This window comes from Ursus maritimus, unplaced genomic scaffold, assembly GCF_017311325.1.
Source record: "Ursus maritimus isolate PB19 unplaced genomic scaffold, ASM1731132v1 scaffold_28, whole genome shotgun sequence".
Lineage (NCBI taxonomy): Eukaryota > Metazoa > Chordata > Mammalia > Carnivora > Ursidae > Ursus > Ursus maritimus.
The window spans coordinates 5,189,417-5,207,040 of NW_024425341.1; the positions used below are offsets into that span (position 1 = coordinate 5,189,417).

General features: G+C 35.6%; 1 protein-coding gene and 1 pseudogene across 1 annotated transcript in view; one reads left to right on the plus strand and one right to left on the minus strand.

Annotated features, from left to right (window-relative positions):
• Nucleotides 1–17,624, minus strand: part of LOC103659147 (disintegrin and metalloproteinase domain-containing protein 32) — a 169,775-nt gene that overhangs the window by 10,856 nt on the left and 141,295 nt on the right. The window contains exons 18-19 of the mRNA XM_040643171.1: nt 12,388–12,611; nt 3,933–3,965 (exon numbers count right to left, since the gene is read on the minus strand). Of these exons, the coding sequence (XP_040499105.1) occupies nt 3,933–3,965; nt 12,388–12,611 (257 nt within the window). The remainder of the gene's footprint in view (nt 1–3,932; nt 3,966–12,387; nt 12,612–17,624) is intronic.
• On the plus strand, nt 6,768–7,224 carry LOC121105640 (annotated as a pseudogene).

Here is a 17,624-nt window from a genome sequence, read left to right on the forward strand (position 1 = left end):
AGTGAAAGTAATACTTCCAGGTTAATACCAAAAAATATTTGTCTCCATAACAAATGAACATTAGACTATTTTGTGACCTGCATTAACTCTTTTATACCACTAATTATGACTAATGAATAATTTTAAAAGACTACTAAATTAGGGTATGCAAATAAGTAATATCTTAATTTACATGTGTACCATGTCCATAAAGAACATACATTTCAAATCCCCAGTAGGGAAAGGAGCAAGAAAACAGATTAGTTTTTCTCCTTACTACTTTCCAGGATAGAGTATATGGTTGATTTTTAATGCCTGATTCTGGCCTACAGGTTCCAATCAAATGCGTTACCCACCGATAAATTACAGGTCATGATTTAAAACCCTCACTAACTGCTGGACAATCGGGCAGCAGACTGGGCTGACTGAGCAGTTTCCCCCTGCTATTCCACACAGAGAAAGAGTGAAAAAAAAATAAATAACACAAAATACTAACCAAAACTTAAGAGAAGAAAGGGAAATTTCCAATGATAGTTTTAAAAAGAGAGAAAATTAAAAACATGAAAGGTAAATAGGAACTAAAGGTGAGTGACTCTCCAGAACTATGTGAATTAGTCATCCACATTAGCCTATAAGGAGTTGAAACCTCCTGGAAAGCTGGAACTGACTTCCTTCTCTAAACTTGGAAGCCATGAAAGGAGGATACTAAAAGCTGTTACCATTAGTCTTTGAGATGCAGCAGGAAAATTGCTTCAGAAGTGTAGATGGAAAAGGGTCACCTAGAGACACAGAAACTTTAAGTGCTTAAAATGGTTTAGGGATGTGGATATAAAAAATATCACATAGAGAAACAGGAACCTCAAAGGTTAGGATACCGGTCCATGCTTCCTAAGAATTCTAGATCTCCAGATGTAACAAAAAAAAAGAAGAAAAGAAAGAAAGAAAGAAAGAAAGAAAGAAAGAAAGAAAGAAAGAAAGAGGAAGGAAGAAAGGAAGAAAGGAAAAGGAAGGAAGGAAGGAAGGAAGGAAGGAAGGAAGGAAGGAAGGAAGGAAGGAAGGAATTTATAACTTAGGAGGATAAGACAAGAAATAATCTCCACAAGGAGGATTTTATAGAGCAGGACACACAGAAATCTCATGAGACAATCCTTGTTGCTTAAGGTGGCCTTACAATCAAAGAAAAAAGCCACTAAGAGTTAATGTCCGCAGCTGAAGAAAAGTAAAGAATTCATATATGAAAAATTATAGGCAGCAAACAAACTTTAAAAAAAGAATGTTTAGAATTTCCATAGAGATCAATAAAGGACCAGAATCCATTAAACAAGAAATGAAAGAACTGAAAAAAAGAAAAAGAATTGCTGATTTTTAAACAGTTTAGGGAAATCACCCAGAACACTTGATAAACAGAAATGTAATAAAATACAAAAGACCAGTTAAGAAACATGAAGGATTTCAGACACAGAGGATTTAGAATGACGGAGGCTCAATATTTGAAAAGAAAACATCAGGACTTTTCCAAAATTAAAGTTGTGAGTCTTCTCACTGAAAGAAAATACTGAGTCTGGTTCATGAGTTAAAAAAAAAAAATCTCTACCGGAATATATTATAATGAAATAATAACTCTAGGGACAAGAAAAAAACATAGAAGCTTTGTTAGGCGGAATTCTAGATTACTTCCTAAGATCTCCATTCCTTGGTTATTCAAACATTCTTCTGAGTACTTAAAAGATTTTGCAAGTGTAATTACAGCTCCGAATCAATTGATCTTAAAATACAAAGATTATTTTGGTGGGTCTGACCCAATCAGGTGAGCCTTCAAAAGTAGAGTATTCTGCTGCTGACAGAAAAGGAAGTAAGAGGAAGTCAAAGCCTAAGGAAGACCTGAATGCCCTTTTGTCTTTGAAAATGAAGGGCGGCACATGAGAAACAATGCAGGCAGGCTTTGGGAGTAGGAAGGGTCCCCTAGCAGACAGCCAATAAGGAAATAAGTAGCTCACGTCCATAGTTGCAAGAAATTAGATTCTGCTTACAACCTGAATGAGCTAGGAACACAACCTGGCCTTCAGGCCTTCTGGTCAGGCTTGTGACAACCCAGCCAAATCCGCCTGATTCCTTTTCCTTCCTTCCCTTCCTTCCCTTCCCTCCTTCCTTTTCTTTTTCTTTTTTTCTTCCTTCTTTCTTCTTTCTTTCTTTCTTTCTTTCTTTCTTTTTAGAATTTATCTATTTATGGAGAGCACCTGCATGCATGTGCAAGTAGGGGGAAGAGCAGAGGGAGAGGGAGAGAAAGAGAATCTCAAGCAGACTCTCTGCTGAGCACAGAGCCCAACCCAGGGCTTGATTTCACAATCCTGAGATCATCACCTGAGCTGAAATCAAGAGTCCCACACTTTACTGATTGAATCACCCATGCACCCCATCCACCTGGATTTCTAATTTACAGATCTTTGAGAGAATAAATGAATATTGTTTTAAGTCACTGTGTGGTAAAATGTCATGCAGCAATAGAAATACAAAGGCTACTACAGATAAAACTCCTATTAACCATTAAGGAATAAATGAATAAACACACTAACAGAAGATTTATCATTGTCATCAGTAAATGCCAGACTACACTGACATACGTTCAAATAGCTAAGGCAAAATCACTCTCAATTAGAAGTCCACACTACATAAACTAACATTCAAAAGTGAAAATAAAAGAAAGACAATTTCAGGTGGATAAGATAAATAGCTTACTACATACAGACTCACTGATGGAAATTCTGAGAGATGTACTTCCCCCAAAGGGAGACTGAACATAAAAAGATGGAGCAAAATTCAAAAAAGAATAGTGAGCAAATAAAGTGGTAAATATGTAGTGAAATCCTAGTATGTTTTGACTAAATAGAATAATGACAAAGATAATGATGACTTGTTTGCAGCAGGTTAAAATTCAGGAGTAATTAAATACCAAATAATAATAATATGGAAGAGTGAAGAAAAGAGTATAGGGTTAAATGGGCTAAGATCAATATGTTGTTAGAAACTGTAAGTGTTCATTATATCTGAAATTATAAAATAACATTGAATTTTAATAATTAAATAATATAATTCAATCATTAAAGAATATCACTAAAAGAATATAACTAGAATATAATGACCAAATTAATAGCAAGAGAAAAACAATGAAAGTACAATTGATGTAACAGACTACAAGAAAGTAGAAAAATAAAATATTGGCGGAGTATGGTAAATAGAACACACACAAAAAATAAAATGATAGAATTTAGTCTAAATATATCTGTAAACCATGTAAGTATATAACCATATTAAATTCAACTATTGAGAAACTATGGAGATCATTTATTTTTTAAGTTCCACTGGCAGGTTGTTTTTAAGAAACCAACTTTAATGAAAGATTGAGAGTAAAAGAATTGAAAAGTTATATTATGTAAATCTAACAAACAGAATGTTCATATAGCAATTATAAAACAGTGAGGACTGAATTTATGGTTAAGAAACACTAATAGGGACAAAATACTAACAGCACAGTTAGGTCAATATAATTAGTTCTTCCCAACCCATAATTATTATAGATTTTACCTGAGCTTTGTCACATACAATCTATGAAGTGTCAGGTATTTGCTTGTTTATTTACCCAAGCAATACATGAATATAACCCAAGTTGGGCCATTTCTAGGCACTATATAGCCTTTTTCTTTACTAATTATATGCATCCTATTTCTTATTAGAGTTGGCTATTTTCATCCTTGTTTCCTCAGAATAGACTTCTAATAAACATTTATTAAGTGAATAAAAGACTACTAGAAACTTAATTACTATATATTAGTAGCCTTGTTTCCAGTGCATTACTTTACCAATTGTACCTGTTCAAGTGGTATCTAAAAATTGTGAATTATCAATTCATTCTTAATTTACAACATGTGTTTTAAGATACCTTCTAATTTACTTACCTGCTAGCAAATGTGTGAGTGCTGCCTTCCGAGCTGGATATAAAAAAAATGAAAAAGAGTGCCTCATGTTAGTCCTAAAAAAGTCTTGCGAACTTCAAGAATAAAAGTCAGGTCATTTTATAAGCAGTATTACCTCTTTTACAAAACTAGTTACCAATAAAGAAAATAATTTTCAAGGTCACTGAATAAAGATGGAAATTAAATAATATTTTTATTTACCCATATACCTCATTCACAAAGAGTGTAAATTTCAAATCCCACAGTGAGGAGACTATCAAAAAAGCACAGATTTGCTTTTTCCTTATCTCTTCTGAACACAGAATGCAGATTTGACCGTGAGTCCCTGATTCTGCCTTTCATGCCCCAACTTTTAACTTTTATTCATTGATTTTGATAAAAACATTACGTTTTATGAATTTAAAGAACCCATACTGGCTTCTAGGCAATCTGGCAGAATGAGAGGGCAGGGGGCAATTTCCCCTCTACATTCCTCATAACACAGAGGAGTGCTGAAAACAATAACACAAACACTGAATACATAACTGAGGTTAACAATAAGACTTCTCCTGGTGCTAGTAAAAGTGAAGAAACTGAGAGTTGAAATGGTAAACAGGAGCTAAAACTGAATAATTGCAGGGGCACCTAAACCAGTAATAACACCTTCAGGCTAGAGATTTAATAGTTCTTCCTTAGAAGGAGTTGAGGTTCCAGGCCTTTGCATGTGGGGAAACTGTGAGTTCCTTAATTAAACCTGGGAGCCATGAAGAGCCATACCACCCATGAAACAAGGGTAATAAAAATTCTGACCTGTGGCCTTTAGAATGCATCAGGGAAATGAGGATATGTAGATGGGCGGGGGGGGGGATGCATCACTGAGCGAAGTAGGAATCCCAAAAAGTGTAATTTTAGGATTCCAGTTCATACTCCTACTAATTCTTGAATGCTGTGCATAGCAATTGTTTTAAATATTTTTGATTGATAAAAGAAGCAAAAGTGAAACAATCCACATGTATTTGTCTTCAACACAAAACATGCAGAATTCTCGTGGGAAAATCATAAACACTGAAGATAAAAGAGTCTATGATTACAAACCACTAAGAGTTAATGGCAACAGCCACAGCAAAACAATGAATTCACACACCAAAAACACAAATGATTAAAAAAAGTTTATATAAGGGGCGCCTGGGTAGCGCAGTCGTTAAGCGGCTGCCTTTGGCTCAGGGCGTGATCCTGGCGTTGCAGGATCGAGTCCCACATCAGGCTTCTCCACTGGGAGCCTGCTTCTTCCTCTCCCACTCCCCTGCTGTGTTACCTCTCTCGCTGGCTGTCTCTCTGTCACATAAATAAATAAAATCTTTTTTAAAAAAAAGTTTAGGGGTGCCTGGGTGGCACAGCGGTTGGGCGTCTGCCTTCGGCTCAGGGCGTGATCCCGGGTTGTGGGATCGAGCCCCACATCAGGCTCTTCTGCTATGAGCCTGCTTCTTCCTCTCCCGCTCCCCCTGCTTGTGTTCCCTCTCTCGCTGGCTGTCTCTATCTCTGTCAAATGAATAAATAAAATCTTTAAATAAAAAAAGTTTATATAAGAATATTTCAAATCTCCATAGAGATTTTTGCAAGAAGAGAATCCACAAATCTTAAACAGGACAGTGATGGCAGAAGAACCGGTGAAATGAAAGAAAAATCTAACACAATGTGAGATGTAGATAAATATGAATGTGGTTACAAACCATAAAGGTATACTACCAATTCTGATCAAAATGGAATAACAGACTCAATTTACCCTCCTGCCTAACACAACTGAAAATCCAAACAAAATATATGAAATAAGTGGTTTTCAGACATTGAATAGTAGGCAGCACAGGACAGTGATTTCTGATAGAGAGGAATAAAAAAGGTGAGACACCTATGACTGACCCTTCTTACTGTCTGGTGAGAGTTTCCAGGCTATGGCACAGCCAGGGGGACCCAGACAAAACCCAGAAATCTCACTGAGTTGAGCTAATAGAACTGGGGGCCTAGGGAGGCCAAGGCAGCTAGAATTCACAGAGAAAAATACCAGAGAGGNNNNGAGCTGCAGAGAGAGAGTTCCTGAGATCTGTGGAGGGTCCCTCTTGAGTCTTCTGCAAAGTACTAATCATTGAACGCAAGTGAGGAAACTACTTAAGCCAGAGAAAAAACGATTTGAAATTGAACAATCTTTTGTGCTCACGGGGACAAGAATAGCTTGTGTTCCCACCACCTGACTTTTAAAATACCATGTTTTGGAGAATTGGGTAGAGTTACTCAAAAGTGTATCGCCTCAGTAGTGGTGACTATTCTGATCCCACTAGCAAAACGTTAAAAACAATGGTGTTAGAACAATTGGATATTCTTATGCAGAAAACAATCATTCTATCCATACCTTTTAACCTATACAAAATTTAATTCAAATTGGATATAGGCCTAAATGCAAAACCTAAAACTATAAAACTTTTAGAAGACAACACAGAAGAAAATTTGTATGAATTTTGGTTAGGCACATATTTCCTAGATACAAAACTAAAATCATCTATAAAAGAAGAAATTCACAGATTGGATTTCATAAAAATTTAAAATTTTTGCTCTTTGGAAGAATAAAAAGATAAGCCTTAGATTATTCCTAGTCTACATACTTGCAAATCATATATAATAAGACTCATATTCAGAATATGTAAAGAACATTCAAAATGCAATAATAAGAAAACAACCCATTTTAAAAACAACCACAAGATCTGAACAACTCAATAATAAAAAGACAAGCCAATTAAAAAATGGGGCCTTTCACCTGGAACTACCATCTTCCAGCAACTTGTCAAAATGTCCAACACAAAGGGAAAGAGGAATGGCACCAGCTATACATTCTTTAGGCCTTTTTGAAAACATGGAGTTGTTCCTTTAGCCACATACATGTGAATCTACAATTAAGATATTATAAACATCAAGGGAATGGGCACTGTTCAAAAAGGAATGTCCCACAAATGTTACCATGGCAAAACTGAAAGAGTGTACTATATTAAGCATCCTGCTAAAATTAACGGCAAGATTCATGCCAAAACAATTAATGTACATAATGAGCATATCAAGCACTCTAAAACCGAGATAGTTTCCTAAAACGTGAAGGAAAATGATCAGAAAAACAAGGAAGCCAAAAAGAAAGGTACTTGGTGTTCAGCTGAAGCACCAGTCTCCGCCACCCAGAGAAGAACATTTTGTGAGATTCAATCAAAAAGAGCCTGACCTGCTGGAACCTATTTCCTATGAAATCATGGCATAATAGTACAAAAATAAATAAGTAAAAGACCTCTGAACTATAAGTTAATTAATTACTTAATTTTAAAATGGGCAGAAGATTTGAACACACACTTCTCCAAAGAAGAGGTACAGATGACAAATAACCACATATAACAAATAGCAATGTCATTAGTCATTATAGAGAAATGCAACTTAAAAACACAGTAAGATGCCACTACACACTATCAGAATTGCTAAAATTCTAAAAAGAAATATATTACCATACCAAGCATTGGCAAGAATGTGGAGGAACTAGAATTCTCACATACTAGTAGCTGAACTATAAGATGGTACAGCTGCTTGGAGAAACAGTTCAGCTCTTTCTTTAGAAGCCAAACATACCTACCGCATTACCCTACCATTCATTCTTAGGTAACAACCCAAGAAAAAGAAAGTACATATTCACAGAGACTTGCATATAAATGTTCATAATGGCTTTATTTATAACAGCTAAAATCTGGAAACAACCCACACATCTATCAACAGATGAATGGATGAACAGATTATGCTGTATTTGTACAACTGAGTACCTATCAGCAATAAAAAAGTACAACTACTGATATACATAAGAGCATGGATGGATTGCAAAATAATTATGATGAGTGAAATAAAGCAGACAAAAATAAAGAGCACATACTGTATGATTCTATTTATACAGAATTCTAGAAAATGCAAGCTGAGCTGTAGTGACAAAGCAGATCAGCGGTACTGTGGGGATAAAGGAGATGGCAGAGAAAGGAGTACGGATTACCAAGGAACACAAGGAAGCTTTGGGGCATAACAGGTATCTTCATCATCTTGATTGTCATGAGTTTCATGAGTGTTACTTTTCAAATTATCAAAACGTACCAGATTATGAACTTAAAGAATATGCAGTTTACTGTATGTCAATTGTACCTCAATAAAACTGTGTTATTTTATAAAAAGGACAAGCTATCTCATAACAACATGGATGATCTCAAATGCATTATGCTAAGGGAAGGAAGGCAGACTCAAAAGACTACACACTATGATTCCATTTATACAAAATTCTGGAACAGGCGAAACTATAGCAAAGAAGACAGATCTGTCAGCATCAGGAGCTGGAAGTGGGGTTAGAGGCAATTTGAGGGGTAATGGGATTGTTCTTTATTTTATGGTAGTCATGGTATGTGTATGTATTTGTTAAACTCATAGAATTACACACACTAAAAATATTAATTTTACTATATGTAAATTATAGCTCAGTTTGTAAAAGCCTGATACGATGAGCACTGGGTATTATATGCAACTAATGAAACACTGAATAATATATCAAAAACTAATGAGGTACTATATTTAAATTTTTAAAAAAAGCCTCATTCTAACACCAAAAGGAAAGAAGAAAAAGGAAGAGGAGGAGGAGGAGGAAGGGGAGAAGGAAAACAAACCATCATTGTCAGCACCACCATGGAGATCAGAATTGAAGACCCTAAAATACAGGAATTGCAGAAAGATAAAAGAGATAGAATGGGTAAGTGTCAATCATTGAAGAGATAATGATTAGAATTTTCTAGAATTGAAGAAAAACCTCATAATTAAAGATTATGCTGAGTTCAGAGCAGATAAATAAAAACAAACTCATCAGAACAGGTAATAATTTACTAACAAGACTTTGGACAAAAGAATACTTGGAAAGCTAACTTAAAGAAGAAACACAGTTTAAGCATAAAGGTAAAACTGAATTAATTAAACTGGCAGCAGACGTCTCATCACCAACAGTAAATGCCAGAATTCAGTGGCATATCACAAAAGACTTATAGACATAATTGTTCACGTGAAATGCTACACCCATACAAGAGTGAAAATGAAATAAAGCCATTTCCAGGCATATAAGTCAAACAGATTATTACACATGGACCATCACTGTAATAACTACTAAGACAGTGCTTCCTAACAATAAAATTGAACCTAGAATGAAAAAAGCAGAATTCTGAAAAGAATGGTGATGACTGTGGTATCAAAAACCTTGTGATTATGGGGCGCCTGGGTGGCACAGCAGTTAAGCGTCTGCCTTCGGCTCAGGGCGTGATCCCGGCGTTCTGGGATCGAGCCCCACATCGAGCTCCTCTGCTATGAGCTGCTTCTTCCTCTCCCACTCCCCCTGCTTGTGTTCCCTCTCTCGCTGTCTCTATCCTGTCGAATAAATAAATAAAAAAAATCTTTAAAAAAAAAAACCTTGTGATTAAATTTCATAATATTACATACACACACATACTCAAAAATGAGCACAAAAAAGATTGCATGTAAACACTGATGAATATGAATAAGGTCTGTAGTTTAATTATTAATATTGTACCAATACCAATTCCCTAGCTGTGAAATGCACTATGTTAATGTAAGATGTTATCATTAACAAAACCCAAATGAAAGGGATAAGGAAACTCCGTGTTATTTTTGCAAATTTTTATATTTGTTAAATTTCAAAACAAAAGGTTTAAAAGAAAGGAATAGTAAGCAAAGACCTAGGAAATATAATAGGTAATCCCAGTAAGTACTGACTAAATATAACAATAACAAAACAACACTAACTTATTTGGGGCAAAGTGAAAAGCCGAATTACAAACAAATAGATGAAGAGAAGCTAGTGTTATAAGATCTTGGTGTAATTCAGATGACCATATATAATGATTAAATTTAGATACTGCAGGGGTGCCTGGGTGGCTCAGTAGTTAAGCGTCTGCCTTCAGCTCAGGTCACGATCCCAGGGTCCTGGGATCAAGCCTCGCGTCGGGCTCCCTGCTCAGCGGGAAGCCTGCTTCTCCCTCTCCCTCTGCTTGTGTTCCCTCTCTCATTGTGTCTCTCTGTCAAATAAATAAAAAATCTTTTAAAAAAATAAAAATAAATTTAGATACTGTATATTACCTACAAATACTAAAATTTAAAGAAAATCATTTAAAAATAAAAAACAACATAAAAATGTGCAAAGTAATAGAAGAAAAAAGAGAACAGAAAAAAACACAATAAAGAAAATGGATTTGAGGAAAAGGAAAGAAAACATGCAAAAAAAAAGAAGATGATAAAAAAGAAAAAATAAAATGGCAATTTTCAGTCTAAATATATGCCATCATATATTAAGCATATACGCATAGCAAACTCCACTACTGTATTCCATATAAAGGCTATTTATAAGAAACCAATTAAAAACAAAGACAGGTTAAGAATAGGGGATGAAAAAAGATATACTAGGTAAGTCTAAATTTCAAAGAGCATGTAGATATAGCAATATAAAACAGTGAGAACAGAATTTAAGAAAAAATTATTAATGATAAAAAGATAATACGCCAAGAAATCATAACTAAATTGAACATTAATGCATTGTCATTGCCTCAGAATATATGAAGCCGAAGTTTCAAAAATCAGAGGGAAAGCCATGAAATATTGAAAAACTTTAGTTTGCTTCTCACAGAAAATAAATTAATGAGCAGATGGGGGGAATATCCCAATACAGATAAAAATGATTTGAAGCAACATAATTAAAAAGTTTGTTTTTGAAACAAGAAAACAAAGATGTTACAATAATTGAAGCATACCTACAGGCATATATTTTACAAAAATTGACTACCTTTCTGGTTCCAACATTTAAGAATAAATCATAGAAACAAGTCTGTCCCAATAAGGTAATAAAATTAGAAAATAATTTTTTCAGCAACCAAAATAAATCATATAACTGGAAAGTAAACACTATATCCATAATTCAAACAAGAAATCATACTGGAAGTTTCTAATTTTTTGAATGTCAACTATATATTAAAAACAAGAGTATACATGAAATGATATATAAAAGGGATAGTTTTAGCTTTAAAAGCATATATTGGAAATAAGAAAGACTGAAAATTAATTTCAAAAAAAGCATTAGACTCAAGAAAGCTAGAATTAAAACAGAGCAAAAGTAAAGAGAGCAGAAAGGAGGAAAAGAACACAACTTCAAGATAATAAACACTAAGGAAATATAGAGATCTTAACAAACGCCAAAGTTATATTTTTTAAATTGCCAATAAAACCTCTGAGAAGACTACTCATGAAAACGGGAAAAAAGAAAACACAGAAATAAAATTAGAATTAGAAGAGGAAATGTATCTCTTTATAAAGAAGGTTTTCAAGTTTAAAATTATATATAATTCCAAAATAAAATAAAATATAATTCCAGATATGGCACACTGATACAGCCATATGTAGCAAAAACATGTAATACATATCAACTTTCAGTGTAGAGGTTGTTCTCTGCAGAGATAATACTAGAAACGGACTGCAGCTGTAAATGCAATGGCTTATTTCATAAAAGAACCAAGAAAAATATTAACATTTGTTTATTTCCATGGGTGGGCAAATGAGTATTCATCACCATGTTCTCTCTGTGTTTGAATTATTTTTTTAAATTAAAGTATGTTCGGGGTGCCTGGGCGGCTCAGTCGGTTAAGCATCTGACTCTCAGTTGGCGCAGGTCATGACTTCATGAGATCAAGCCCTTCATCAGGCTGCTGTCAGGCTCCATGCTCAGTGTGGAGTCTGCTTCAGACTCTCTCTCCCTCTGCCCCTTGTCTCTATGCGCTCCTCTCAATCTCTCTCTAAAATAAATAAATCTTAAAAAAAAAAAAAAAGATCCTCTCCCTGTCCCTCTGCCCCTTCCCCCACTAGCACACACTCTCTCTTAAAAATTAAATATACTAAAGTCTAAATTATAAATTTTCCTTCTGAATACTTTACCCAGAGAATAATTTTAAAGTCATTTCTTACATAAAGCAGCAACGAAAATGGAAATATTTCATCTGTGATAAGGCCTAGAAATCTGCATTTCTAATAAATATTTCTGGTGGTTCTCCTGTAGGTAACACAGGTCACAATTTGAGAACCACTAAAGTATTTGAAAGCAATACATAAGGATACATTTGAGTTCTTTCTCTCTCAATTTCCAAGGCAAAGACTTTGGCAAATTGTTTGAATTATACTCCCAAATTTTTGCAACTTTAAAATGGGGATATTCAAAACTAGCTTACAAAATTAAATGAGATATTTATATAGTTCTCAAAATCCCTATAAAATGTATAGCTGCTTCATGATACTGCCCTATATAGGACTAGAGTGAAATGGTACTAAAGTTTAACTTGGGAACACAAATTCAATTTACTCGCTACTCAGGAATTCCTCTTCCTTGGCAAACCACTTTTTCGAACTATTCCATGAAACAGCTATTATGGTTGCTATGATGATAACAGGTAAAGCAATGTAGAAACCTAGAAGCCACCGGTTCTTTTCAGCCTTCCTAAGAGCTCTTTCCATTGTTAAACCTAAAAATAGAAATACATTAAAAGTCAGAGTAAAAAAATTAAGCCATCTATTTTTACTTTCAAGCTGCAGCAAACCAATTACAATGTTCTTAATTTTTGTTGTTATTCAAAGAACATGGAAAAATAATAATAGAATCATAATACTTAGAACTATCTCTACAACCTCTCATTCTAAAAGATTAGAAAACAAGTTCCAGAAAGTTCCAACGTATTTTACATTATAATGCAGCTATGGCAAAATCTCAGTATAGCACTCTTAAGTTGGACCCCAAAACTTCAATGATATATAATGTGGGATCATGTAATTGCAAGGTAATCCAACAAATTTACAGGACAGCCTAACAGAGAAAGTCAATGATATCAGTAAATAAAAATTTTAAAAGATACTCTCAGTTTCAATCATGATATTGAGAGTTAATATTAGAAGAGCTACATTAAGAAGACATACCTGGTTTTCATTTCTTGAAAAGAAGACTATTTACCTTTTAATTGCAAATATTGACTTCAAGGCAGCAAAAATCTACCTTTGTTTTTGTGAAGATAAGCAATTTGAGAATTTATTAACTGAATATGTAAAGATATTAGATACTTGCCTTGTTTCCCAGACAAACTAGAAACTTCTCTGCTGCGCCTTTTGCAAAATGGAGGCTGGTAGCCATCAAAACAATAGCACGTTTCATTGGAATTGCATATCTAGGATCATTTTTAAAAACTTAAATGATCATTTAAAATTATTTTCTCATAAAAAGTAACATTATCAGATGGATCATCAAGATTACTTTTATATTTTCATTTAGTGTAATTTTATTTATTTACAGAGATAATCCTACAAATCAAATGTTTGGTTTCTAATGCACACAAAAACATACACACAGTTTTTTAAAAAGCTATAGAGGCTCATAGAATTTGCATCAAGAAAATTTAATGCTTTCAAATATTCACCTGAAAACTTAGTTTGCAATTTCAGAAACATATCCTTAAATTCTAATGAAAATGAGACCTATCCAGTGGCATCCTGGAGCCAGCTAGTATCACCTCCAGAGCTGATCGTGCAAATGTCTTCCTATCTCCAAGTTCAGTGACATTATGTGGTAGCTTGAAGTATTTGTACTTCAAAATGAGCACTTTACCCTTCCCCACTATCCTTCACCAGAATTGGGTTGTGTTTTTTTGCTTTTATTTTTTTTTTAAGATTTTATTTATTTGAGAGAGAAAGAGGCAAGACAGGGAGAGAAAGAGAGAGAATGAGCCGGGGGGGGGGGAATAGGGAGAGGGAGAAGCAGACTCCCTACTGAGCAGGGAGCCCAATGCAGGAGTTGATCCCAGGACTCTGGGATCATGACCTCAGCTGAAGTCAGATGTTTAACTAACTGAGCCCCCCAGGCGCCCATTTGCCCGATTCTTAATCCAAGGGTTTTTGTATTCCAAGAGGCCATCAGATAATTAGATTAGGAACTGATGGTTTCTGTAATTAATAAATAAATAAATGAAATAATAATAGCAAACACCTTTATGGTACTTACTATGTGTGAATCTCTATTCTGAATACTACCTAGATTTACTCATTAAGTCCTCACAACAGCCCTGTGACGTTTGGGACTATTATTATTCCCACTTTATAGATGAAGAAACTGAGGCATAGATATTTAACTTGTCAAAAGTTACATAGCTAGTAAGTGATGAAAAAAGGATTTAAACCTAAGCAATCTGGTTTCAGAGGCCCTGCCCTTGATCTCTTGCTGTGCTTCCTCTCAAAATAATGTAAAATGTCTCTGTTTCTAAGATCTCTATTTAACAACTTGAATCTAATTATATGACTTATATGTACAGAGGGGAAAAGCATTCTGTTCAGAGTATCCATTGCCCCAGCTTTTGTCACACCACCTTTACGCTGTGTAGTGTGTGTGTGTGTGTGTGTGTGTGTGTGTGTGTACTTTTACTCTGAAATAACTTCACAGAAGTGATGCTATCTTTCTCAGAAGATACATGTTGTCAGTTTGTCCTCATACTGTATTGCTACTTTTGGATCACTTGGTTAACTGCTGTCTTCCAGGTTTTTCCTCTGTTACTATGCTTCCATTTGTAATTAACTAGTAATTTATGAGGAGATAGTTGTGAGATTCTGTAAGTATCTGAATCCTCATAAAACTTTCACCCACTAGTTTGAACATCCATTCATAATTATTTAATTTTATTATTCCTTCTATACTGATTATACTGTAAGGAAGAATTTTCCCTTATCTTCATTTATTTCATTTATTTATCAAGTTATTCAATTATTGCTATCAGTAATATGTTACTTATATGGTCAGATGATCTATGACAAGGATGCCAAGGCCTCTCAATGGGAAGTCTTATCTGTAAATGAAAACTGGATATCCCATGCAAAAGAATGAAATTAGACCTTTATCTCACATCATGTACAAAAATTAACTCAAAATGGGTTGAAGACCTAAATGTAAGACCTAAGACTATAAAATTCCTAGAAGAAAACATAGGGAAAAAGCTTTATGACATTGGACTTCACAATCATTTCTTGGACTAAAAGCACAAGCAACAATAGTAAAAATCGACAAATGGATCTACAACAAACTTAAAAACTTGTGCATCAAAGGATACAATCAAGAGAGCGAAAAGGTAATCTATAGAACAGGAGAAAAGACTTGCAAATCATATATCTAATAAGAGATTAATATCAAGAATGTGCATAGAACTCATACAAATGGCCAATAAGAATATAAATAGATATTCAACATCAATAGTCATAAGAGAAATACAAATGAAAACCACAATGATATCACCCTATAGCCATCAGAATGACTACTATAAAAAAAGAAATCACAAAACAAGTGTTGGTGAAATTGGAACCCTTGAACACTGTTGGTAGGATTGTAAAATTGTGCAAATGCTATGGAAAACATTGGAAGTTGTTAAAAAAAAAAAACACAGAATTACCATATGATCAGCAGTCCTACTCCTGAGTACTTACCTAAAAGAACTGAAAGCAGAGTCTCAAAGTGAAAATTTGCACACCTATGACCCAAGAAGTATTATTCACAAGAGCCAAGAGGTGTTAACAACCCAATGTCCACTAACAGATGACTGTATTAACAAAATGTGGTACATACATACAAGGAAATATCATTCAACCTTAAAAAGGAAGGCAGTCCCATCACATGCTAAAACATAGATGACTGAAATGAGCCATCAATAAAAGACAAAGTATACTGTATTACTCCACTTATATGAGGTATCTAAAGCAGTCAAATTCATCAAAACAAAGTAGAATGGGGGCTTGCAGGGGCTGTTAGAATAGGGGAAAAGAAAGTTATCATTTAATGGGTATTGCAATATTGTGATTTATAAGAAATAAATATTTCATCATTTAGATGACGGAAATATATTTCTCACATGTATTTGGTCTTTGTCCACAGTTCCTGGTTTACAGCTCCCAAAACCCTTAGAATTTCCTGTACTGAGAGAGATAAAGGTGTCTTTTGTTATGTGGTTGAAGTAAGTTTTAAAGGATTCTAAGGATGGGAGCTGGTTGCCAGTGGAATCCATGTGGTTCCATGTGGCTATGTGATTAGAAGGTTGGAACTTTCATTCCTGCCTTCCCTCCCAACCTTCACAGAGGATGAATCAATTGTCAATGGCCAATGATTTAATCTGTTGTGCCTATGTAATCAATCCTCCATAAAAACCCAAAAGGACAGGGTTCAGAGAGCTTCTGGGTTGGTGGACATGTGAAGATTTGAGGACAGTGTGCATACAGAGAGGGCATGAAAGTTCGGCATCCTTTCCCTATACCTTGCCCTATACATCTCTTCTACCTGGCTGTACCTGAATTATATCCTTTTATAATAAAAGAGTAATCTAGTAAGCAAAATCCTTCTCTAAGTTGTGGGAGCCACTCTAGCAAATTAATTGAATCCAAGGAGGGAATCTTGAGAACCTCTGATTTATAGCCAGTTAGAAGTACAGGTAACAACCTGGGCTTGCAACTGATGTCTGGATTGAGTTACCAAGGAGGAAGTCATTGGAACGTCCAATCTATAGCCAACTGGTCAGAAGCATAGGTGATAGCCTAGGATATCACCTAGGATAGCAACTGGCATATGTTGGGCGGGAGGTTGTGTGTGCAGTCTTGTAGGACCGGACCCTTAACCTATGGAATCTGATGTCATCTTTGGGTAGATAGAATTGAATTGAATTCTGCTGGTGTCCAAGAATTGCTTTTTGGTATAGGAGGAACCCTAGCACCCACATTGGAAATTGGGTGCTCAGAATACCAAAAAGAGTATCAGAGTTTCATATTTGCAAGATAAAAAAGTTCTGGAGATCCGTTTCACAACAATGTAAATATACGTAATACTACTGAACTGCAGACTTAAAAATGTTAAGATGGAAAACTTTATGTTTTTTTACCACAGTAAAAATCATTCATAGCAGCTTTATTCAAGATAGCCAAAACTTGGAGGATGGGGAGTTAAGATGGCAGAGGAATAGGGGACCACTTTTTCAGCCGGTCCCCTGAGTCGAGCTGGATAGGTACTAGACCAGCCTGAACATCCACGGAATCAGCCTGAGATGCAGGAAGATACATCTGGATCTCTACAAATGAACATCTCCAGCGCTGAGTATTGAGGTACAAAGCAGGGAGCTTTGAAACCGCACACAGATATCAGAAGATAAACGGAAGGGGGAGGGAGCCCCCGCGTTCAGGCGCCAGAAAGCGGTAGCCACCTGCATGGGGGGAGCAGGCAGACTCGCGGACTGGCACCCGCGAGAGAGCAAACGGAGACTGTGAGCCGGGGAACACACGCCACCAGACTGAAACGGAGCTCCGGTGCGCTCACTGGAACCAGACTGAGACTGGGAGCTCTGGAGTGCGCGGGGGCGGCTGGCGGTATTAGAAACACAAAGGACAGAGACGCGCCCGCCCTGGAAGTGAGGGCTGGGATGCAGGTGTGGGGCGCACACCCCGGGACACTGCAGGGTTGAGCAGCAACAACAGTAACAGAGTTAAAGTGGCCAGAACATCAGTGGAGAACGGTCCGCGATCCCTCTGTTCTGA